Below are 24,759 nucleotides of genomic sequence, written 5' to 3'. Positions count from 1 at the left end.
AAACAATTAAGAAAATGGCAATAGGAACATATATATCAATAATTACTTTAAATGTAAGTGGATTAAATGCTCCAACCAAAAGACACAGACTGACTGGATACAAAACAAGACCCATATATATGCTATCTACAAGAAACCCACTTCAGACCTAAAGACACATATAGACCAAAAGTGAGAGGATGGAAAAATTTATTCCATGCAAATGGGAAGCAAAAGAAAGCTGGAGCAGCAATCCTCATATCAGGCAAAACAGACCTTAAAGAAGATTAGAAGACATAAGGAAGGACACTACATAATAATCGATGAATCAGTCCAAGAGGAAGACATAACAATTGTAAGTACCTATGCATCCAACATAGGAGCACATCGATATATAAGACAAACAGTAACAGACATAAAAAAAGAAATTGACAGTATAACAATAATAGTAGACTTAAACACCCCACTCACACCAATGGATAGATCATCAAAAAAAATTAATAAGGAAACACAAGTCTTAAATGATACATTAGATGAGATGGATCTCATTGACATCTTTAGGACATTCCATCCAAATGCAGAAGAATACACCTTCTCAAGGGCACATGGAACATTATCCAGGATAGACCACATCTTGGGTTACAAATTGAACCTCAGTTAATTTAAGAAAATTGAAATCATATCAAGCATCTTCTCCAACCACAATGATATGAAACACAACATCAATTACAAGAAAAAAGTGTAAGAAAAACAAACACATGGAGATTAAACAACATGTTTCTAAACGTCTACAGGTTACTGAAGAAATCAAAAGGGAAATCAAAAAAATTCTAGAAACAAATGACAATGAAAACACAACAACCCAAAACCTATGGGATACAGCAAAAGCAGTTCTCAGCGGGAAGTTTATAGCAATATAATTCTACCTCAATAAACAAGAAAAACATCTAATAGACAACCTATCTTTACACCTAAAGCAACTGAACAAAGAACAACAACAACAACAAAAACACGCAAAATTAGTAGGAAAAAAGAAATCATAAAGATCCGAGCAGAAATAATGAAAAAGAAATGAAAGAAACAACAGTAAAGATTAATAAAAGTAAAAGCTGGTTCATTGAGAAGATAAACAAAATTGACAAACCTTTAGACAGACTCATCAAGAACAAAAGAGAGAAGAATCAAATCAACAAAATTAGAAATGCAAAAGGAGAGGTTACAACAGACAATGCAGAAATACAAAGAATTATAGGAGACTGTTATGAACAACTCTAAGGCAATAAAATGGATAACCTGGAAGAAATGGACAGATTCTTAGAAAAGTTCAATCTTCCAAGACTGACCCAGGAAGAAATAGAAATTATGAACAGCCCAATTACAAGCACTGAAATTAAAGCTGTGATCAAAAATCTCCCAAAAAACAAAAGCCCAGGACCAGCTGGCTTCACAGCATTCTTTCAAACATTTAGAGAAGACCTAATGCCTATTCTTCGAAAACTCTTTCAAAAAATTGCAAAGGAACACTTCTAAACTCATTCTACAAGGCCACCATCACCCCGATACCAAAACCAGACAAAGACAACACACAAAAAAGAAAACTACAGGCCAATATCACTGATGAACATAGATGCAAAAATCCTCAACAAAATTTTAGCAAACAGAATTCAGCAACACATCAAAAAGCTCATACACCATGATCAAGTTGGGTTTATTCCATGAATGCAAGGATTCTTCACTATATGCAAATCAATCAATGCTATATACCATATTAACAAATTTAAAGATAAAAACCATATGATAATCTCAACAGATGCAGAAAAATCCTTTGACAAAATTCAGCACCCATTTATGATTAAAACTCTTCCAAAAATGGGCATAGAAGGAATCTACCTCAACATAGTAAAGGCCATATATGATAAGCCTACAGCAAACATTATTCTCAATGGTGAAAAACTGAAAGCATTCCCTCTAAGATCAGTGACAAGGGTCTCTACTTTTGCCACTATTATTCAACATAGTTCTGGAACTCCTAGCTATAGCAATCAGAGAAGAAAACAAATAAAAGGAATCCAGATCAGAAAAAGAAGTAAAGCTGTCACTGTTTGCAGATGACAAGATACTACATATAGAAAACCCTAAAGATGGTATCAGAAAACTACTAGAGCTAATCAGTGAATTTAGCAAAGTTGCAGGATACAACATCAATATACAGAAATCACTTGCATTTCTATACACTAACTATAAAAAATTAGGAAGAGAAATTAAGGAATCGATCCCATTCACCATTGCAACAAAAAGAATTAAATATCTAGGAATAAACTTACCTAAGGAGACAAAAGAACTGTACACAGAAAATTATAAGACACTGATGAAAGAAATCAAAGACAACATAAACAGATGGAGTGATATTCCATGTTCCTGGGTAGGAAGAATCAATATTGTGAAAATGACTATACTACCAAACACAGTCTACAGATTCAATGTGATCCCTATCAAATTACCAATGGCATTTTTCCAGAGCTAGAACAAAAACTTTCACAATTTATATGGAAACACAAAAGACCCCACATAGCCAAAGCAGTCTTGATGAAGAATGGAGCTGGAGGAATCAACCTTCCTGACTTCAGATTATACTACAAAACTACAGTCATCAAGACAGTATGGTACTGGTACAAAACCAGAAATATTGGAACAAGATAGAAAGCCCAGAAATAAACCCATGCACTATGGGTACCTTATTTTTGACAAAGGAGACAAGAATATACAAAGGGGCAAAGACAGCCTCTTCAACAAATGGTGCTTGGAAAACTGGGCAGCTACATGTAAAAGAATGAAATTAGAAACGTTCCTAACACCATACACAAAGATAAACTTGAAATGGATTAAAGACCTACATGTAAAACCAGAAACTATAAAACTCTTAAAGGAAAACGTAGGCAGAACACTCGATGACATAAATCAAAGCAAGATCCTCTATGACCCACCTCCTAGAGTAATGGAAATAAAAGCAATAGCAAACAAGTGGGACCTGATTAAACTGAAAAGCTTTTGCACAGCAAAGGAAACTTTGAGCAAGGTGAAAAGACAACCCTAAGAATGGGAGAAAATAATAGCAAATAAAACAACTGACAAAGGATTAATTTCTAAAATATACAAGCAGCTCATATAACTCAATACCAGAAAAAAAACCACCCAATCAAAAAGTATGAAGACCTAAACAGACATTTCTCCAAAAGACATACAGATAGCTAACAAACACATGAAACGATGCTCAACATTGCTCATTATTAGAGAAATGCAAATCAAAACTACAATGAGATATCACCTCACACTGGTCAGAATGGCCATCATCAAAAAGTCTACATACAAACAATAAATGCTGAAGGTGTGGAGAAAAGGGAACACTCTTGCACTATTGGTGGGAATATAAATGGATGCAGCCACTATGGAAGACAGTATGGAGATTCCTTTAAAAACTAGAATAGAACCACCATATGACCCAGCAATCCCATTCCTAGGCATGTACCCTGAAGAAACCAAAATTGAAAAAGACACATGTATCCCATTGTTCACTGCAGCACTCTTATCTCTAGAACATGGAAGCAGCCTAGATGTCTATTGACAGATGAGTGGATAAAGGTGTTGTGGTACATATACAAAATGGAACTTTACTCAGCTATAAAATGGAACGCCTTTGAGTCAGTTCTAATGAAATGCATGAACCTAGAATCTATCATACAGAGTAAAGTAAATCAGAAAGAGAAAGATAAATATCCTATTCTAATGCATATATACAGAATCTAGAAAAATGATACTGAAGAATTTATTTACAGGGAAACAATAGAGAAAAAGACATAGAGAACAGACTTATGGACACAGGGAGAGGGAAGGAGAGAGTGAGATGTATGGAAAGAGTAACATGGAAACTTACATTACCATATGTAAAATAGACATCCAATGGGAATTTGCTGTATGACTCAGGAAACTCAAACAGGGGCTCTGTATCAACCTAGAGGGGTGGGATGGGGAGGGCGATGGGAGGGAGGTTCAAAAGGGAGGGGATATATGTATACCTATGGCTGATTCATGTCAAGGCTTGACAGAAAACAAAATTCTGTAAAGCAATTATCCTTCAATAAAAAATAAATTAATTAAAAAAGTGGAGGCACAGACTGAGAAGATACATGAAAATTTTTAAAAGAGCTAGAACATTCAAGAAACAAAGAGATGAACAATATAATAACTGAAATGAAAAATACACTAGAAGGAATCATTAGCAGAATAAATAGGGCAGAAAAATGAATAAGTAAGCTGGAAGACAGACTGGTGGAAATCACTGCTGTGGAACAGAATAAAGAATGAAAAAAAAAAATGAGGAAAGTTTAAGACCTCTAGGACAACATTAAATGCACCAACATTCACATTATAGAGGCCCCTAAAGGAAAAGAGACAAAGGACCTAAGAAATGTGTGAAGAGATTATAGCTGCAAACTTCCCTAAAATTAAAAAGGAACCACTTATTCAAGTACAGGAGCACAGAGATTCTCATACAAGATAAACCCAAGGCAGAGACACATATTAATCAAACTGACAAATACTAAAGATGAAGAAAAAAAAACATTAAAAGCAAGAAAGGAAAAGAAACTTAAGGAATCCTCATAAGGTTATCAGCTGATTTTTCAGCAGAAACTCTGCAGACCAGATGGGAATTACATGAAATATTTAAAGTGATAAAAGTGTGGGAAAAAAAAAAAAAAGACTATAACAAAGAGCACTCTACCCATTATGGTTCTCATTCAGATTTGATGCAGAAATAAAAAGCTTTACTGTTAAGCAAAAGGTTAGAGAATTCAGCACTACCAACTAGTTTTACAAAAAATGCTAAAGGAACTTCTCTAGGGGGAATAGAAAAAGCCACAACTAGAACCAGGAAAACTGTGAATGGGAAAGCTCACTTGGAAAAGGCAAACATAAAGAGCAAAATATCCAAGCACTAATCTGATATCAAAACCAGCAATCAAGAGAAGAGGACAGTGCAAATGCAGAATATCAGAAATGCATTTGAAATTAAGAAATCAGATTAAAAATTTTGTTCATGGTTAGATTTCTATATCAAAATCTCATGGGAACCATAAACCAAAAATCTACAATACGAACACAGAAAAGGAAAAGCAATCCAAACATTCCAATAGATAGTCATCATATCACAAGAAAAGTGAACAAAAATGGAAGGAAAGAAAAAGGGCCTACAAGAACAAGTCCAAGCAATTAACAAGATAGCAATGAGAACATTCATATCGCTGATTACCTTAAATGTAAATAAATACTCCAACCAAAAGACATAGACTAGCTGAATGGATGCAAAAACAAGACTTGTATATATGCTGCCTACAAGAGACCCACTTCAGACTTAGGGATATTCACATACTTAAAGTGAGAGGGTGAAAAAGGGTATTCTATGCAAATATCAATCAAAAGAGAATAGTAGTAGCGATGCTCATATCAGACAAAATAGACTTTAAAATAAATATTATTAGAAGAGACAAGGAAGGACACTGCATAATAATCAAGGGGTCAACCCAAGAAGAAGACAGAATAATTGTAAATATATATGAACCCAACATAGGAGCACCTTAATTATAGCAAATATTAAGAGCAATAAAAAGAGAAATCCATAGTCATAGTAATAGTGAGGGACTTGAGTACCCTACTTGATTCAATGGATTGGTCATCTAGACAGAAAATCAATAAGAAAGCATAGGCCTTAAATGACACATTAGACCAGATAGACAATTTATAGAACATTAAATCTGAGAGCAACAGGATACACTTTCCTCTCAAGTACACATGGAACATTCTCCAGGATAGATCACATCTTGGGTCACAAATCAAGCCTTGATAAATTTAAGGAAATTGACATCAAACATTTTTTCTGATCATAACACTATGAGATTAGAACTCAAATATTGGATGGGGTGAGGGAAGACAGCATGTGTCTTACAAACATGTGTAAGCTAAAAACATGTTACAAAACAACCAATGGATCACAAAGAAATGAAAGAGGAAGTCAAAAAATATCTAGAGAAAAATGACAATGAAAAAAGTATGATCTGAAACCTACAGGACACAGCAAAGACAGATCTAAGAGGGAAGTTTATAGCTATATAATTTTACCTTTGTAAACAAGAAGAATCTCAAACAACCTGACCTGACATCTAAAGCAAGTACAGAAAGAAGAACTAATGAAAGTGAAAGCTAGTAGAATGAAAGAAATTTTAAGATCAGAGCAGAAATAATGAAATACAGATGAAGAAAACTAATAGAAAAGATCAATGAAACTAAAGCCTGGCTTTTTGAAAAGATAAATAAAATGGATAAACCTTTAGCTAGATTCATCAAGAAAAAAAGCTAAAGAACTCACATAAAAAAAAAAAAAAAACATTAGGAATGAGAAAGGAGAAGTTCCAACTGACCCTACAGGAATACAAACAATCAGGAGACCACTTCAAGCAACTATATTCCAAGAAATAGACAAGCTAGAAAAAAATGGACGAATTCTTAGAAAGGTACAATTCCCCAAGTCTAAACAAGGAAGAAATAGAAAATATAATGAGACCAATTAAAGTACTAATATCAAATCTCTGATTTAAAAACTCCTATTAAACAAAAGTCCAGGACCAGATGGATTCCCAGGCAAATTGTATCAAACATTTAGGCAACAGTTAACATTATATTTTTGAAACTCTGCCGTAAATTTGCAGAGGAAGAAACACTTCCAAGTTCATTCTACAAGGCCACCATCACCATGAAACAAAAAACAGACAAAGATACCACAGAAAAAGAAAAGTACAGGCCAATATCACTAATGAACATACATGCAAAAATACTCAACATATTACTGGTCAATTGAATCCAATAATATAGTAAAAGGATCATATACCATGATCAAGTGGGATTCATCCCAGGGATTCAGTGATTCTTCAATGTCCACATATCAATCATTGTGATAAACCACATCAACGAATTGAAGAATAAAAATAATACAACCATCTCAGTAGATGAAAAGGCTTTTGCCAAAATTTAAAACACCATTTATGATAAAAGGTAAAACAACCTCTTCAGAAAGTGAACATAGAGGGAATTTCCTCAACATAATAAAGGCCATATATGACAAACCCACAGCTGATATCATTCTCAATAGTGAAAAGCTAAAAACATTTCCTTTAAGATCATGAATAAGACAAAATGTCCATTCTCACCACTTTTATTCAACATAGTTTTAGAAGTCCTAGCCTCAGTAATCAGAGAAGAAAAAGAAATAAAAATATGGAAAAGAAAACTGTCACTATTTACAGATGACATGATACTATACATAGAAAATTCTAAAGACACTATCATAAACTCCTGCTGCTGCTGCTGCTGCTGCTGCTGCTGCTAAGTCACTTCGGTCGTGTCCGACTCTGTGCGACCCCATAGATGGCTGCCCACCAGGCTCCCCCATCCCTGGGATTCTCCAGGCAAGAACACTGGAGTGGGTTGCCATTTAGAGCTCATCAATGAATTCCAGAAAGTTGCAGAATACAAAATTAATGCATAGCAACCTCCTGCATTTCTATACATTAACAATAAAAGATCAGAAATACAAATTAAGGAAACAATTCCATTTACCATTGCATCTAAACTACCAGACCACCTGACCTGCCTCCTGAGAAATCTGTATGCAGGTCAAGAAGGAACAGTTAGAACTGGACATGGAACGACAAACTGGTTCCAAATCGGGAAAGGAGTACGTCAAGGCTGTATATTGTCACCCTTCTTATGTAACTTAAATGCAGAGCACATCATGCAAAATGCTGGGCTGGATGAAGAACAAGCTGGAATCAGGATTGCTGGGAGAAATATCAATAAACTCAGATATGCAGATGACACCACCCTTATGGCAGAAAGCAAAGAAGAACTAAACAGCCTCTTGATGAAAGTGAAAAAGGAGAGTGAAAAAGTTGGTTTAAAACTGAACATTCAGAAAGCTAAGATCATGGCATCTGGTCCCATAACTAAATGACAAATGGATGGGGAAACAATGGAAACAGTGAGAGACTTGACTTTATTTTGGGGGGCTCCAAAATCACTGTAGATGGTGACTGCAGCCATAAAATTAAAAGAGGCTTGCTCCTTGGAAGAAAAACTGTGACCAGCCTAGACAACATGTTAAAACCCAGAGACATTACCAACAAAGGTCCATCTAGTCAAAGCTATGGTTTTTCTAGTAGTCATGTATGGATGTGAGAGTTGGACTGTAAAGAAAGCTGAGTGCTGAAGAATTGATGCTTTTGAACTGGTGTTGGAGAAGAGTGTGAGTGTCCCTTGGACTGCAAGGAGATCCAACCAGTCCATCCTCTAGGAAATCAGTGCTGAATACTCATTGGTAGGACTGATGGTGAAGCTGAAAGTCCAATACTTTGGCCACCTGATATGAAGAACTGACTCACTGGAAAAGACCCTGATGCTGGGAAAGACTGAAGGCAGAAGGAGAAGGGGATGACAGAGGATGAGATGGTTGAATGGCATCACCAATGCGATGGACATGAGTTTGAGTAGGTTCCGGGATTTGGTGTTGGACAGGGAAGCCTGGCGTGCTGTAGTCCATGGGGTCGCAAAGAACTGGACACGACTGAGCAACTGAACTGAACTAAAAGAATAAACTATCTAGGAATAAACCTTCCTAAGGAGACGAAAGACTTGTAATCTGATAACTGTAAAATGTTAATGAAAGAAATCGTAGATGACACAGAGAGGTATTTCATGTTCTTGTATTGGAAGAATCAGTATTGTGAAAATGATTATACTCCATAAGACAATCTACAGATTTAATGATATCCCACAAGACAATCTACAGATTTAATGATATCCCTGCTGCTGCTAAGTCACTTCAGTCGTGTCCGACTGTGCAACCTCATAGACGGCAGCCCACCAGGCTTCCCTGTCCCCAGGCTTTTCCAGGCAAGAGTACTGGAGTGGGTTGCCATTTCCTTCTCCAATGCATGAAAGTGAAAAGTGACAGTGAAGTCACTCAGTCATGTCTGACTCTTCGCATCCCCATGGACTGCAGCCTACTAGGCTGCTCCATCCATGGGATTTTCCAGGCAAGAGTACTGGAGTGGGAATGATATCCCTATCAAATTACTAATGGCATTTTTCATAGAACTAGAACAAATGAGACCTAGTTAAACTGAAAAGCTTCTACAGAGCAGAATAAACGATAAGCAAAACAAAAAGACAACCCACTGCATGGGAGAAACTTTGCAAATGAAGTGACCAACAAGAGTGTTATCTCTAAAATATATGAACAGCTCATGCAGCTCTATATCTAACAAACAACCCAATCAAAACATGGGCAAAATATCTAAATAACAGTTTCCCCAAAGAAGACATACAGATGCCAGAAAAGCACATGAAAGGATGCTCAACATCAGCCAGAGAGATGCAAATCAAAACTACAATAAGGTATTGCCTCACACTGGTCAGAATAGCCATCATCAAATCTACAAACAACAAATGCTGGAAAGGATGAATAGAAAAAGGAACCCTCCTACACTGGTGGTGGGAATGTAAACTGGTACAACCACCATGGAGAATGGTCTGAAGGTTCCTCATAAGACTAAAAATGGTACTACCGTATTATCCAGGAATCCCACTCCTGGGCATATATCCAGAGAAAACTGAACTTCAAGGTACATGCACCCCAGTGTTCACTAAGCACTATTTACAATAGCAAAGACATGCAAGCAACTCAAATGTCCATTGACAGAGGAATGGGTAAAGATGTGGTACATATATACGATGCAGAATTATTCAGCCATAGAAAAAGAACAAGATAATGCCTTAGCAGCAACATAGACGGACCTAGAGATTATCATATTAAGTAAGAGAAGAATCTCATATGATATTGTTCATGTGTGAAATCTTTAAAAACGGATACAAATGAACTTATTTACAAAACAGAAATAGACACACAGACATAGAAAACAAATGTATAGTTACTAAAAGGAAAATGAGGGGAACATTAGGATTATGGATTAAAATAAACACATTATTATATGTAAAATAGATGAACAACAGGGACCTACTTTATAGCATAGGGAACTATACTCAAAATCTTGTATTAACCTATAACAGAAGATAATATAAAAAGAAAAAATATATATGTACTTGTAACTGAATCATTTTGTACAGCTGAAAAATAACACAACTTTGTAAATCAACTATAATTAAAAATAAAAATAATTATTTTTTTAAAGTGGCAAACAGTGAAAAATTTAAAACTATGAGGAATCATCAAAAAAACTAGATATGTTTGCTCTCGAGATGAGATGATTCAGAAGAGACATAACAGCTCTCTTCTAAGAATAAAGAATAAAAATGTGATAGAGGGATGAAGAGGTCTTTGAATATCAAGGATGAAAACAAGGATCCGTGAAGATGGGCAAGAAAAATCCAATTTTTAACAGTCAGAATTGTACAGAGTTGCATGAGTAAAATACCTCCCATGGTGGTGAGTTCTTCAAGATTGGAGAATTTAGAGCACAGGTTTTGATGACTTTTGAATATGATTGCTCTAGACTAATCAAGTATAGGTCAGAATTTGGTTATGTGTCCTCTAAGGTCCGTCTAGTCAAGGCTATGGTTTTTCCTGTGGTCATGTATGGATGTGAGAGTTGGACTGTGAAGAAAGCTGAGCGCCAAAGAATTGATGCTTTTGAAGTGTGGTGTTGGAGAAGACTCTTGAGAGTCCCTTGGACTGCAAGGAGATCCAACCAGTCCATTCTGAAGGAGATCAGCCCTGGGATTTCTTTGGAGGGAATGATGCTGAAGCTGAAACTCCGGTACTTTGGCCACCTCATGCGAAGAGTTGACTCATTGGAAAAGACTCTGATGCTGGGAGGGATTGGGGGCAGGAGGAGAAGCAGACGACAGAGGATGAGATGGCTGGATGGCATCACTGACTTGATGGATGTGAGTCTGAGTGAACTCCGGGAGTTGGTGATGGACAGGGAGGCCTGGCGTGCTGCGATTCATGGGGTCACAGAGTCGGACATGGCTGAGCGACTGAACTGAACTGAACTGAAGGTATATTCTGGCCCTGAGATTCTCTGGTTTTGTAAATATCTGGCAACGTGGTTTTAACTATAAAAGGTGGCCACTTGTCTCACCTTAAATTTTTAGCTGTTCATTGTCTGAGATGAGAAGTTACTGTAAGCAACAGACATATAAATAAGCAGCAGTAAAAATAAGCACTGAGTAATATTCTATTGTGTATATATACTACATCTTTGTCTCTTCATATGTCAGTGGACATTTAGGTTGCTTCCATGTTCTGGCTATTGTTAACTGTGCAGCAGGGAGCATTGGGGTACATGTGTCTTTTTGAATTATGGTTTTCTTAGGATATTTGCTCAATAGTGGGATTGCTGGGTCATATTGGGTCACTTACAGTGACGTGGATAAACCTAAAGTCTGTCACACAAAGTGAAGTCAGAAAGAGAAAAATAAATATCATATATTAATACGTGCATATGGAATCTAGAAAATTTGTACTGATGAACCTATTTGCAGGGCAGGAATAGAGACACGGATGTAGAGAACGCACTTGTGGACACAGGGGAGGAACGACAAAGGGTGAGACAAATTGAGAGTGCATTGACGTATATATACTACCATGCGTAAAGCAGCTAGTGGGGGCTGCTGTATAGCACAAGGAGCACAGCTTGGTGCTCTGTGATGACCTAGAGGGTGGGATGGAGGGGAGGTGTGAGTGAGGCTTAAGAAGGAGGGGATATATGTATAATATGTATACATATAGCTGATTGACGTTGTACAGCAGAAACTAACACGACATTGTAAAGCAATTATACTCCAATTTAAAAAAAAAAAAAAAGAAACACTGCAAAACATTGTTTTAATGTTTGAATGCTATCAACCTTCAATCCTTTATGCGTATTCAAGGTCTTTACTCCAGAAATTATACTTTGCTATAATTTGGGGAACTCCCACCTCAAGGTGGGAGGTGGCACCTGTAATAAACATGCTAAAAACTATCCCCTAGAAGAAAAGTTATTTTGAAACCAGGAAATCGAATGATGCTGCTTAGAGAATTGCTACCTCTGTGATGCTGGATAAGTCATTTAGCCTCTCTGAACCTCGGTTAATTCTTTTGTAAAAAGGGTATAGTCAGACTTCCTCTGATAGCTGAGGCAGAGATAAAAGTAGATGAATGCGTTTGCATGTGTCAGCTTATTCACTATGAACTGGGAAAAGTAAAGCAGCGTGATTTTCCACTCAAACGAGTCCTTGATCATTCATGCATTTTTAGCTGCTTAGTTATAATTTTACTTAGAAATAAGATTTTTAAGAAACATTTAGAAAAAAGTTTCAAGAACATTTCTTTTTTAAACTTAGAAATGTCTCCCTGTTAACACGGACTGCTCTGCAGGCAAGGGCAGGGAAAAACAGGGTGTGTATACGTGAGTATACATGTGTACATCTGTTTGAGCAAAATGGGAGGTGGCCAGGGGGTTACTATGACTGTCAGAAATCTGTCCTATGTGCTCGGTAAAGTGTTTATAAGACTAATTTTCTTAGTGCAGGCTTATTGCTTCCCTAATGATGAAACCTCCTTAACCTCACTTCTAAACAGGACGGGAAGATATTCTGCCGGCGGACAGCATGTGATTGCCAGAATCCAAGCGTTGACCTTTTCTGCTGCCCAGAGTGTGACACCAGGGTCACAAGCCAATGTTTGGATCAAAATGGACACAAGCTCTATCGGAGTGGAGACAACTGGACTCACAGCTGCCAGCAGTGCCGGTGTCTGGTATGCTGTCTTCCTTCAGAGTGTGTTGTCCTTTATACTCTCGAGGGGTTTACAAACTCAGTTGCCTGTGGGCTTTAGTTTCCTGCTATTTGTGATCCTGGGCAGGAAGGTGTGGGTCCTGTGGCTAATGCAGGGGTAAATGCTCTTCCAGAAGGCATTCATGTTCCACTGTTTAAAACAGCAAGCAAGACATTTACATAGGACAAATTTGGCCCAAGTTACTTTGCAACTGCTACTTTTTAGCAAATCCAGGACAATAAAAATCCCCAAATGACAGAAAGCTTTTGAGGCCTTGATCAGGAGTTGTAGTTCTTACAGAGCCAAGTCTTTCATTTCTTGGGACATTACCAATAAAGATTTCAGTATGAGAGATAACAGAACATAGTAGAAATACCAGGGAATGATATTGATTCTAGGCCATAGAGACCTAGAATTCAGTCCTGGTTCTCCCACATACAAGCTCTATGTGATTAACGTGGGCAAGTCCCAGCATTTCACTTGATCATTCTTTCCTTCAGTGTCTACAAGTGGATGAGCACCTATTTTGCAGGGCTGTTGTGAAGATCAGAGATATGTGTGAATGGCAAATATAGTATTTGACACATAGAAAGTACTTAATGCACAGCAGTAACTACAGTTCATGTTTCCTGGATCGAAAAATTGGTTTCAAGAGCTAAGCCTTCCTATAGAAAAATGAAGGGTGCCTTTGTATCTAAATATGGGGATACTAAGGGTATAATCAGGTTTGAGAAATTTCAGAGAAAAAGCTTAATTTCTGGAACTGGTTCTTTCTGTTTCAGATTATACCACAGACAGAGATTCCTAATGTTGCAAAGACTGTTAAAACACATTATCATAGTGAAGATGATATTCTATCTCTGAGGGAATTACGGCCAGTGGAGTTGAGTCATAACTAAGTCAATTTGTAACGGAAACTGTTAGCTGCATTTTGTAATGTAACATTTTCTAAAGTTAATGATTCAGTCTATAGATATTGCATAAAAACAGGCATTCAGAGACATCATGCTGTAAATTTCCATTGGATTTTCTAAAGTCACCTGGCAAATGTGCAGATAATCTTAGTAGAAATAATTCCTTCTTAATTATTCCTAATGCTGAGGAGTATAACTCAGATATATTTAAATCATAGCCATTTTCACATCTCCCATTCAAGAACAAACTCAACACAGCTATAGAATTAGCTCACATATCAGTCTGAAAAATTGCATTTCTAAGAAGCCAGTCTTCAGCACTCAGAAGAATGAGTATTAAATTTAGACACGAAATTTTTATAGAATTTCAAGAGTATCCCCTGCCATCCCAGACCCTAATATTTTCTTGGAAAATTGATGCTAATGAATATAACTTTGTGATGACTTGAGAATATAGCGGGTTATAGTTAATGTCAATAATTTGCACGTGCCAGATCCCAGATGATGTAACAGTGATCATGACGTGTGTGCTAAGTCGCTTCAGTCATGTCTGACTCTGCAACCCTATGGACTGTAGCTCACCAGACTCCTCTGCCCATGGCATTCTCCAGGCAAGAATACTGGAATGGTTTGCCATCCCCTCCTCCAGGGGATCTTCCTGATCCAGGGATTGAACCCATGTCTCTTACATCTCCTGCACTGGCAGGTGGGTTCTTTACCACTTGTACCACTGGGAAGCCCCGTGAGCATGACAGACATGGGCAATCATGAAGCTGATCAAAGGCCATGATCTTGTGATGCTGACTGAGTTTGAGTATGAGTTTGCATTGATTATAATACGTGTCATGATAACAGAAGACTACACAGAGAAACAGATCTGCTGTGTGCAGTTCAGTGGGGCCACAGGTGCCAGTTTATAGACTACTTGGACGCTGCATCTGAACTGTAACACTGTACGTCACGTGACTGTACGTCACGTTAGTGACATATCACTGGCCAGACAGAACAGTCAAAACCATTCTGAAATGGTTCTCCTGATATTGCACAACCTCATTCTAAATCTAACATAAGCAACTCAGTGTGATGTTGTTGAAATAGTACAGTGACTCAGATTCCTCCTTTGACCTCAAGAAAAATAAGTTTCTCTTTATACACTAGCCCAGTATCATCTCTTTGTTCATTTGATTAGCATTTATTGACCAGAACTGTGCTAAGGATCAGGGAGATAAAGGGAAAAGCCCAGAACCTGAAAGCTCAAAACTTAATCTGGTATTGTATTAATAACTATAATAAGGATCAATAAGAATCACTAAAAAATAATTATGGGTTGCCATTGGCACAGAGAGATGGGACCTAACTCTCTCCATGGCTGCAATATAGACAGTCAGCAAAAGCACACTGGAGGAGATGATGTCTGTATTCCTTCTTTAAGGAGGAAGCACGTCATACCCATATGGAATCATACACGTAAGGATGCTAAAGTAGGAGCAGTCAGTGAGGGCAGTCATGGAGATTCCTGAGGATTTCCCTCTCTAGGACTTTGGCAACAGGATTGTGCCGAAAGCTAATGAGGAGGCTTTTTTTTTTTTTTTTTTACTTCTTCTCCACAGGAAGGAGAGGTAGACTGCTGGCCGCTGACTTGCCCCAGTCTGAGCTGTGAGTACACAACTCTCCTGGAAGGGGAATGTTGTCCCCGCTGTGTCAGTGACCCCTGCCTGGCTGATAATATCGCCTATGACATCAGAAAAACTTGCCTGGACAGCTATGGCCTTTCAAGGCTTAGCGGCTCAGTGTGGACAATGGCTGGATCTCCATGTACAACCTGCAAATGCAAGGTAATTGGGTGTCCTGAGGGTAACCAGGCCTCCGACGCGTGCCTGCGAACACCTGCAGGAGGCCCACTCCTGATAGTTCTGAATGCACGGGTTCCCAGGGGCGTGGGAACACAGCCAGGCATTTGCTTCTCTCCGGAGGTTAATCTGTCTGACTGGATGATAGTTGTACTGTGTATAAAGGCAAATTCCAAATGAACATGGAACAAAATAGTCCTCTCTTGCCTGTAAAATATGGAATTTAAACAATTGACCCTAGGGCCAATTATGGCTGATTTAAGCTATTTTGACATGAATATGGGAAAGAAAGAAAAAAAAAAAAAAAGATCTACTTTCATCCTGGAAAAAAATTTTAAGCTCTTTCAGGCAACTGTCTATGTTAGAAGAAAGTGTTCTATAAATCTGTGTTGTTTGCTTTAATTATCACAATGCCTAATGCAAGGACTTGAAGCTCCTGCTGTAAGATTTAATTAACTGTGATTATTTTCTTGTCTTTTTGGAGGAGTTCCCATGAGGCATCCTCACATGTCTTTAAAATTAAAAACTGACCCCTTCCTCCCTTATAAGTTTATGGAGAACTATGACTGTAGTAGACTTTAGGCAGGGTTAAATTTCTGCTGAAACATCTGCTTAAATTCCCATGATTAAGCATGTTAAAAATATTAATCCATTTGATTCTATCAAATCCTGTTTCAGCTTCATGCATCAGTGGAAGGATCTCAACTTGCCTTTTTATGCTGTTATAAATGTGTGTTCTTTTTTCTGAGAATTATCATCTTACAATGCAGCCCCAATAGGAAAAGGACATCAAACGTCATAAAGTAAAAGTTATGACCCATATTCCTTCAGCCCCATCAAATACAATGACCAGGGAATATATAGACCTATGGTATTCAGTATGATTTCTCTGAGGTCAGCTTTGAAATCATTTAGGAGAATTATAAAGGTATATTTACATTGTGTGCAGGCACATGCTCAGTTGCTCAGTCATGTCTGACTCTTTGCAACCCCATAGACTATAGCCCACCAGGCTACTCTGTCCATGGAATTTCCCAGGCAAGAAGACTTGAGTGGGTTGCTATTTTCTCCTCAAGTTGATCTTCCAGACTCAGAGACTGAACCAGCATCTCCTATGTCTCCTGCATAGACAGGAGGATTCTTTACCACTGAGCCACCTGGGAAGTCCATATTTAATATTAATAGGTATAATTTATTTCTCATGAATTCTTAATAATTGATATGTACCTTCCCTCTCATAGTCACCACAAGAGAGTCTGTATTTACCCCTAATATGCCTGCCTTTCTGGAAGCCATTTTTGAGTTATTTTCAGATTCTTTTTGGTATTTTTGACTAGTTTTATTAATGGTAATTTATCTTTCAGAGGGTTAATTTTGGAAAGAATCTCAATCAGAGTAATTGTAGTGAATAAACTGTGTGATCAAACACATTGGAAATACAGAGGAGTCTCAAACATGGTCTGAGTTCAGAGGGGGTATATGAAGTTTCACTGCCAGCAGACCCCAACAAGAGGGGCCCTGCAGGGTCTCATAAGTCTTGCCTTCCATTTTACTCCTCTTCTGGCATTTTTCTAGTAATCATTTTTAGAGCATTCATGGAGTTGGTCTCAAAACGTAGCTGATCATTTTGAATGTAAAAGTGGACGCTGCATATTGATTTGTATTCTATGTCTCTGGCTAATGCTTGTGTCTTGATGCACAGAATGGAAGTGTCTGCTGTTCTGTGGATCTGGAGTGTCTTCATAATAATTGAAGTATTTAAAATGGACTCATCATCGCAGAAGAAAAATGGACAAAATAACCATCCAACATGATGAAGAAGGAGTTGGTGTTTGGGTTTTGTTTTGTTTTTTTTAAACCACAGATAATTACCAAAGTTTCCATTGAAGGAAGGTGTTTGGGGGTTGCCTTTTGGACCTACCATGTTGCTCATTCTTGCTAACCTAGACTAGGTGACCTATGGTGCATTGCACTTAAGTCTATAATTGTTAAAAAAAAAAAAAAAGTTTCCCGTGTTGTAAATCACGTTTCCCTTATCAGATCATTTACAGACACATTTAAATGATCTCATGGTAAATGTTGATGTATTTTATGGTTTATTTTGTGTACAAACATAATAGAGACTTGGCTCCTTTTATTTATTTTTTCTGGATTTTTGGATCAAATTCTACAATAAAGTTGCCTGTTGTGATTTTTGTCCCATCCACTGAATACTTAATATTCAGATTCCTGTGAAATGTATTAATGTGTGTATGTACAGCCTAACTGCATCTTAAATTGCAAACTGTTGGATACATCTAGATCCCCATTCAGCTTAAACCAGCTGAAAGCAATTATGATATGTTAAAGATGGGAAAGACCACAGATATAAATAAATAGCTATTTTGAAAAGAACTTTCTCCTCCCTCTTACAAACAAAATGAAACAAAATCTTAAACCACAATTTAGAAGCAACAATGCTTGCAGCCTTTTCTGGCACTGAAAGAGGAAGTATCTGCATTGGTTTCATATAGTATTTAATAACTTACAGGGCATCCGTGGTGGCTCAGCTGGTAAAGAATCCACCTGCCATGCGGGAGACCTGGGTTCGATCCCTGGGTTGGGAAGATCCTCTGGAGAAGGGAAAGGCTACCCATTCCAGTATTCTGGGCTGAAGAATTCCATAGACTGTATAGTCCATGGGGTTGCAAAGAGTTGGACATGACTGAGTGACTTTCACTTTAATAATTGACAAGGGATTTCCATGCCTATTCATACAAGTTGCCATTATAGCATAGGTGCAGGGTATTATTCCTACATTACGTAAGAGTAAATTAATGTATCCCAGTCAACTAATTTGTTCAGATCTAGTTGACTTATAACACATTGGGATTGTTAATTAGGTCTCCTGATGCCTTGCCAATGATATTTTTTACTAAATCATGCAACATCTTATATGGTAGATGATATACTTCTTTTAAGAAAGTATACTTTTATATATTCAGTAGCTGTTTTAGAACACTGAATATTTTTATTTGAGCCACTATCATTATTTTTAAAAGTTGGCAGTAACTGAGTTACACAAAATGAATAAAATGTGCAAATGACATCGTATCTGAGCTGAAAATTCAAACTTAGGTTGTAGTTTCAAGTGAACTACATCTAAGTGTTTCTAATATCTGCTGCTGCTGCTAAGTCACATCAGTCGTGTCCGACTCTGTGCGACCCTATAGACGGAAGCCCACCAGGCTTCTCTGTCCCTGGGATTCTCCAGGCAAGAACACTGGAGTGGGTTCCCATTTCCTTCTCCAATGCATGAAAGTGAAAAGTGAAAATGAAGTTGCTCAGTCATGCCCAACTCTTAGTGACCCCATGGACTGTAGCCTACCAGGCTGCTCTGTCCATGGGATTTTCCAGGCAAGAGTACTGGAGTGGGTTGCCATTGCCTTCTCCGATATAATTCACCACATGAGATCAATTTCATGTGCTAAATTATGATATAGCAATTAAAGCTCTATTTGACAACTACTGCTATAGTAAGGTCGGAGAAGGCAATGGCAACCCACTCCAGTGTTCTTGCCTGGAGAATCCCAGGGACGGCAGAGCCTGGTGGGCTGCCGTCTATGGGGTCACGCAGAGTCGGACACGACTGAAGCGACTTAGCAGCAGCAGCAGCTATAGTGTGGTAAATTAGAACACATCTCTATTTTAATTATTTAAATGTATTCCTGGAACAGAGATTTTTAAAATCATCTAGAAAATATTTAGGGAACCTCCATTAAAAATAGCTGTCAATTATCAGTGCAAAAACAAAGGCAAATTAAGAATCATCTGTGACTATATAAGTGAGGGGCTGGCAAACTCTGGTCCCTTGAATCAAATCTGGCCATCTGCCTATTTCACTGGAAACAGCCATGCACATTCATTTATATATTCTCTATTGCTGAAGAAAATGACAGAACTGAGTAGTTCCAACAAAGATACAAGACCAAAAATATCATCTTGCCTCTAAAAAAAGTTTGCCAGTGTCTGGTGTAAATGATGACTAAACACTGGTATGAATTTTAGAATATCTGTTTCCATTTTTTTCCAGGCAATTTCCAGAATTTAATAGTTTTCATTGAATCTGTATATTTTCATACTTTGTTGCAGATCCATTAGCATAGATGGCTCATCCTAAAAACGTGTTTTACAACTACAATCATTAAGACTCAGTATTTTCTTTTCATTTCAGTTCAGTTAAATTTAATCTGTACTAACTTGACAAAATGTTATTGATTTTTAGTAGCACAATTGAAACTACTGCCAAATCCTATCAATAAGAGGTTTATTTCCTATGAAATAATTGATGACATTTTTCTTATTAAAAATGGAGTACTTTATGCATAAAGTACTATACTAAGCTCTGCTGGGGAAATAAAAAGATGAACAGACTAGTTTTTACTTTAAAGATCACCATTATGTGGTCCTTTAGAAGGTGCTAGCAATCTTTAATCCACGAGGGGATCCTATTGAAATAAATTACTGCCTGAAATATCTTCTCCAGCCAGAAATTGAAAAACGTTATTTTTAAAAGTGTGGTGAATCTCCTGATGGAAAGTGTTTAAATCTTGTGCTCTGATTTACAGTGTGAAATGAATGTCCATTTAATGAACCAAAAAGTGTTTGACAAACATATCTCCTTACAGATTATAACCATTGTCTGCAACTGTAACACACACATTGGTAAGAAACAATGGTAAATGCATAAGCAATTATGTAGCTACCCTTCAGTTTTCAATATTGTAAAAGCACTGTGATTCAGGAGAGTAGAATATGGAGATGAAAATCCTATATATTAACAAGACACATCTATTAAACATAAATTTTGCTTCATTTCCTTCTAGGTTGCATATGAAATATATGTATATACATATATCATGTTGTATATAGGTACCATAATCTACATATACTTATATGCAATTGATGTATATTAATACACTATGTATTCATATGCAATGTGTATATTTATTTAGTCTCAGAGCTTCCCCTCTTCTGAGCTTTCTTGCGCTACACTAATTGTCACTGTTAAGGACTTAATACACATTTTCCTTATACAATAGGCTAAGCTGTATACAATCTTTATTTTCTAGCATTCAGCCTAGAGCCTTGCATAGGGTAGTTTTTCTATTAATTCTTTTAAATTCATAATCTTTTATAGCATCAAAAGTTTTCATGAGGTGGTGAAAACAACCTACTCTAGTGGCTTTCAGATGTTCTTAAACAATAAGACGGGTTTAAAAATAAAATTTATTCAGTGCTTTACTATAAAAAGCAGATAAAAGAAGACTATCTCTGCCTGGAACAAAGGTTGGAGACCTAGAATACCTTCATATATCCCACTACAACACACAGACATCAACAGAGCACAGCTTGAAAGCCACTGATCAAACTTATCACCTTCACTTCTGCAAATGAAACCAACACTCAGATATTAGGTAGATTGCCCGGAGTTCATAATTAACTTGTCATAGACTTAGAACCACCACCCAATCCATCCCAGTTTTCTCTCTGCCATCATCATAATGATTTCAAATGATTTTTTTTTTCAAATTTCAATTTCAAGTGAGCTTTTCTTATTCCTTCCAAATGGATGACACAAAGCAGTCATAAGTTCAGGCCACGATAGTGGAGTAAGAAGATCCTGAGCTCATCAGCTCTCATAGCCACAACTATTGAGGAGAAAGACCAGAATATAATAGAAAAGATCTTCTACAACTGAAGATATAAAGAACCATAATGAGATGAGTGGGAGGGATGGAGTTATGATATTGTCAAGACCCATAAGTACAGGTGCTGCTGCTGCTGCTGCTGCTGCTAAGCCACTTCAGTCATGTCCGATTCTGTGCGACCCCATAGACAGCAGCCCACCAGGCTCCCCCATCCCTGGGATTCTCCAGGCAAGAAGTGGGTTGTCATTTCCTTCTCCAGTGCATGAAAGTGAAAAGTCAAAGTGAAGTTGCTTAGTCGTGTCTGACTCTTTGTGACCCCATGGTCTGCAGCCTACCAGGCTCCTCCATCCAAGGGATTTTCCAGGCAAGAGTACTGGAGTGGGCTGCCATTGAGTGACCCACAAATGGGAGAATAATTGCAACTGCAGAGATTCTCCTTAAGCAGCAATGAATCTGAGTCCTACATCAGGGTCCTCAGGCTGTGAGTCTTATACCAAGAAAAGGAGCCCCCAGAACATTTGAAGGGCATCAGGACTTTCTTTCAGAAGACCCAGATGCCTATGGGAAATAGAGACTCCAGTCTTAAACGTTGCACACAAAGTCTCACATACTCCAGGACCCAAGGCAGAGACCTGAGTCACATCTACCTGCTGATCTTGGAGAGTCTCCTAGACAGTCAGGAGGCAAGTGGAACTGACCCCATGGATAGCGATGCTGGTGGGAGTCATTTATTGGAGACTGTCCTACCACATGGACACAGATGGTGGCAAGTGCCATTTTGCCGATCCTCCCTTTAGCTTATTAGCACTGAGAGCTTTTCCCTGTAGGCCCAAGTACTAGGATGCCTCAGGCCAAGCAATTAGCCAGGTGGGGGAAAAGCCATACCCACTAGTAGGCAAGTTGCCTTAAGACCTCCTGAGCCCACAGCTACCCCAGGACACGACCTTGTCCACCAACGGGACCAAGCTCCAAATACCAGCAGACAGGAACTAGCCCAGGAACCCCTCAGGGCTCTGCAGCAAGAGACCTCAGAATCCAACTCTGCCCACCAATGAGTAGGCACCAGCCCCAGGACCACCAGCCCTAGACCCACCCACCATCAGGCTGATACACCAGTTCCAGGACCCTGAGGACTCTACTACTAGAAACCCTGAGACTCAGGTCCACCTAACCAGTGGGGAGACAACAGCCCTGGAGCCACCATGACCTCCCAGTCTACAGTGGAAGAAAATCACCCTCCTACAAGCTAGACAGCACCAGCCCTAGGAAACTCTCAGCTCTGGTCCTACTCACCAACAGGCCAACACCAGTTCTGAGACATCCTGGGCCTCTCAGCCAGCTGTCATGGGATCTCATCCCTTCCATCAGTGGGCCGACACAAAATTGGGACCCTGAAGCCAAATATATAAACACCTGGCCCTGACCACCAGTGGACCAATAGGACACCCAGGGCTCTGCACCCAAAGACTGGAGAAGTTCTACCCACCAGTGGGTGGCCATCAGTCCCAGATCCCCCTGACCTTGAAACCTTCCCAGTAGCAGATGGACATGAGCACTGGGATCACTGTAGCCCCATAGCCTGTCTTGTCAGGTCCCAGAAAACATACCCTAAGGCCTGCGTCAGCCCCAGGACACCAAGGGCTCTGGTCCTGCCCACCAGGACAATGCCAACTCTGAGATACCTTGATCTCAGCCAGCTGCCCTGGGATCCAGCCCCACTCACTAGTAGGTCAGCACTAGCTTTGGGATGCCTAGGAAACTGCAGCCAGCCATGTCAAGAAACAATACCTGCAAGCAGGCCAACAGGAGACCATGGAATCCTGGCCCCACAACCTCCCAACCCCAGAACCTACCAGATATATAGAAATAAACACAGAAAATTCAGCAAAAAAAATAGTGAAAGGAACATGTTACAAATGAAGGAATGAGATAACACCCGAGAAGAACAAAGAGAAGTGGAGATAGGCAATTAACCCAATAAAGAGATCAAGGTAACGATTGTAAATATGATCAGAGAATTTAAGAGAAAATGGATGAACACACTGAGATGTTTATCAAAGAAAAGATGTAAGAAAGTATAAAAGGGAGCTGAAGAATACAATAACTGAAATAAAAAATGCACTTGCAGGAATGAATAGTAGATTAGAACAGGGGTCTCCAACCTCCAAAGTCTAATGCCTGATGAAGTGAAGTGGAGTTGATGTAATAATAATAGAAGTAAAGTGCACAATGAATATAATGTACTTAAATCATTCTGAAACCATTCCTCTTATTTGGTCTATGGAAAAACTGTCTTCTATGAAACCAGTTTCTGGGGCCACAAAGGTTGGAGACTGCTGGATTACAAGATACAGAAAAACAGATCAATGAACTGTAAGGCAGAGTAACGGAAATCACTGAATCTGACTAAAAAATAAAAAATGAATAAAAACCAATGAGAACATTTTTAAAAAACCTTTTTGACAACATCACATGGATCACAGTCTTGTCTAACTCAATGAAACTACAAGCCATGCCATGTAGGGTCACCCAAGATGGATGGGACATGGTGAAGAGTTCGGACAAAATGTGGTCCACTGGAGAAGGGAATGGCAAATCATTTCAGGATTCTTGCCTTGAGAACACCATGAGCAGTATGAAAAGGCAAAAAAGATATAACACTGACAGATGAACAGGTTGGTAGGTGCCAAGATGCTACTGGAGAAGAGTATAGAAATAGCTCCAGAAGCAATGAAAAGGCTGAACCAAAGCAGGAACAGTGCCCAGTTGTGCATGTGTCTGGTGATGAAAGTAAAGCCTGATGTTATAAAGAACAATATTGGAATGTTAGGTCCATAAATCAAGGTAAATCAGAAGTGGTCAAACAGGGGACAGCAAGTGTGAATATCAACATTTTAGGATCAAATGGATGGGAATTGGTGAGTTTTATTTCGATGATCATTCTATCTATTATTACTTTGGGCAAGAATTCCTTAGAAGGAATGAAGTAGCCCTCATAGTCAACAAAAGAGTCCAAAATGGGTGCAGTCTCAAAAATGACAAAATGACTTCTGTTTGTTACCAAGTCAAATCATTTACTTGGATCACAGTAATCCAACGCTATGCCCCAACCACAAATGCCAAAGAAGCTGAAGTGAATGATTCCATGAAGACATACAAGACCTGCTGCTGCTGTTGCTGCTGCTAAATTGCTTCAGTCATGTCCAACTCTGTGTGACCCCATAGATGGCAGCCCACCAGGTTCCCCCATCCCTGGGATTCTCCAGGCAAGAACACTGGAGTGGGTTGCCAAAGACCTTCTAGAAGAGAAAAAAAAAAAAAGATGTCCTATTCATTAAAGGTATTTTCATTCATACCTGATGTGAAGAGCTGACTTACTTGAAAAGATCCTGATGTTGGGAAAGATTGAAGGCAGGAGGAGAAGAGGACAACAGAGG

The 24,759-nt window shown here is 38.5% G+C and overlaps 1 protein-coding gene across 2 annotated transcripts in view; it reads left to right on the top strand.

The window, feature by feature from the left end:
* The window catches only part of NELL1 (neural EGFL like 1), a 1,045,899-nt gene extending 1,028,076 nt beyond the window's left edge, over positions 1-17,823 (top strand). For both annotated transcript variants that reach the window (XM_024987478.2, XM_024987479.2), the window contains 3 exons: positions 12,674-12,850; positions 15,393-15,617; positions 17,335-17,823. In XM_024987478.2, coding sequence (XP_024843246.1) covers positions 12,674-12,850; positions 15,393-15,617; positions 17,335-17,385 — 453 coding nt within the window. In that variant the 3' untranslated portion in view covers positions 17,386-17,823. The remainder of the gene's footprint in view (positions 1-12,673; positions 12,851-15,392; positions 15,618-17,334) is intronic.
* The last annotated feature ends 6,936 nt before the right edge of the window (positions 17,824-24,759 follow it).

The sequence above is a fragment of the Bos taurus genome, chromosome 29 (assembly GCF_002263795.3).
Source record: "Bos taurus isolate L1 Dominette 01449 registration number 42190680 breed Hereford chromosome 29, ARS-UCD2.0, whole genome shotgun sequence".
NCBI classification, from domain to species: domain Eukaryota; kingdom Metazoa; phylum Chordata; class Mammalia; order Artiodactyla; family Bovidae; genus Bos; species Bos taurus.
This window is presented reverse-complemented; position numbering and strand designations above follow the sequence as displayed.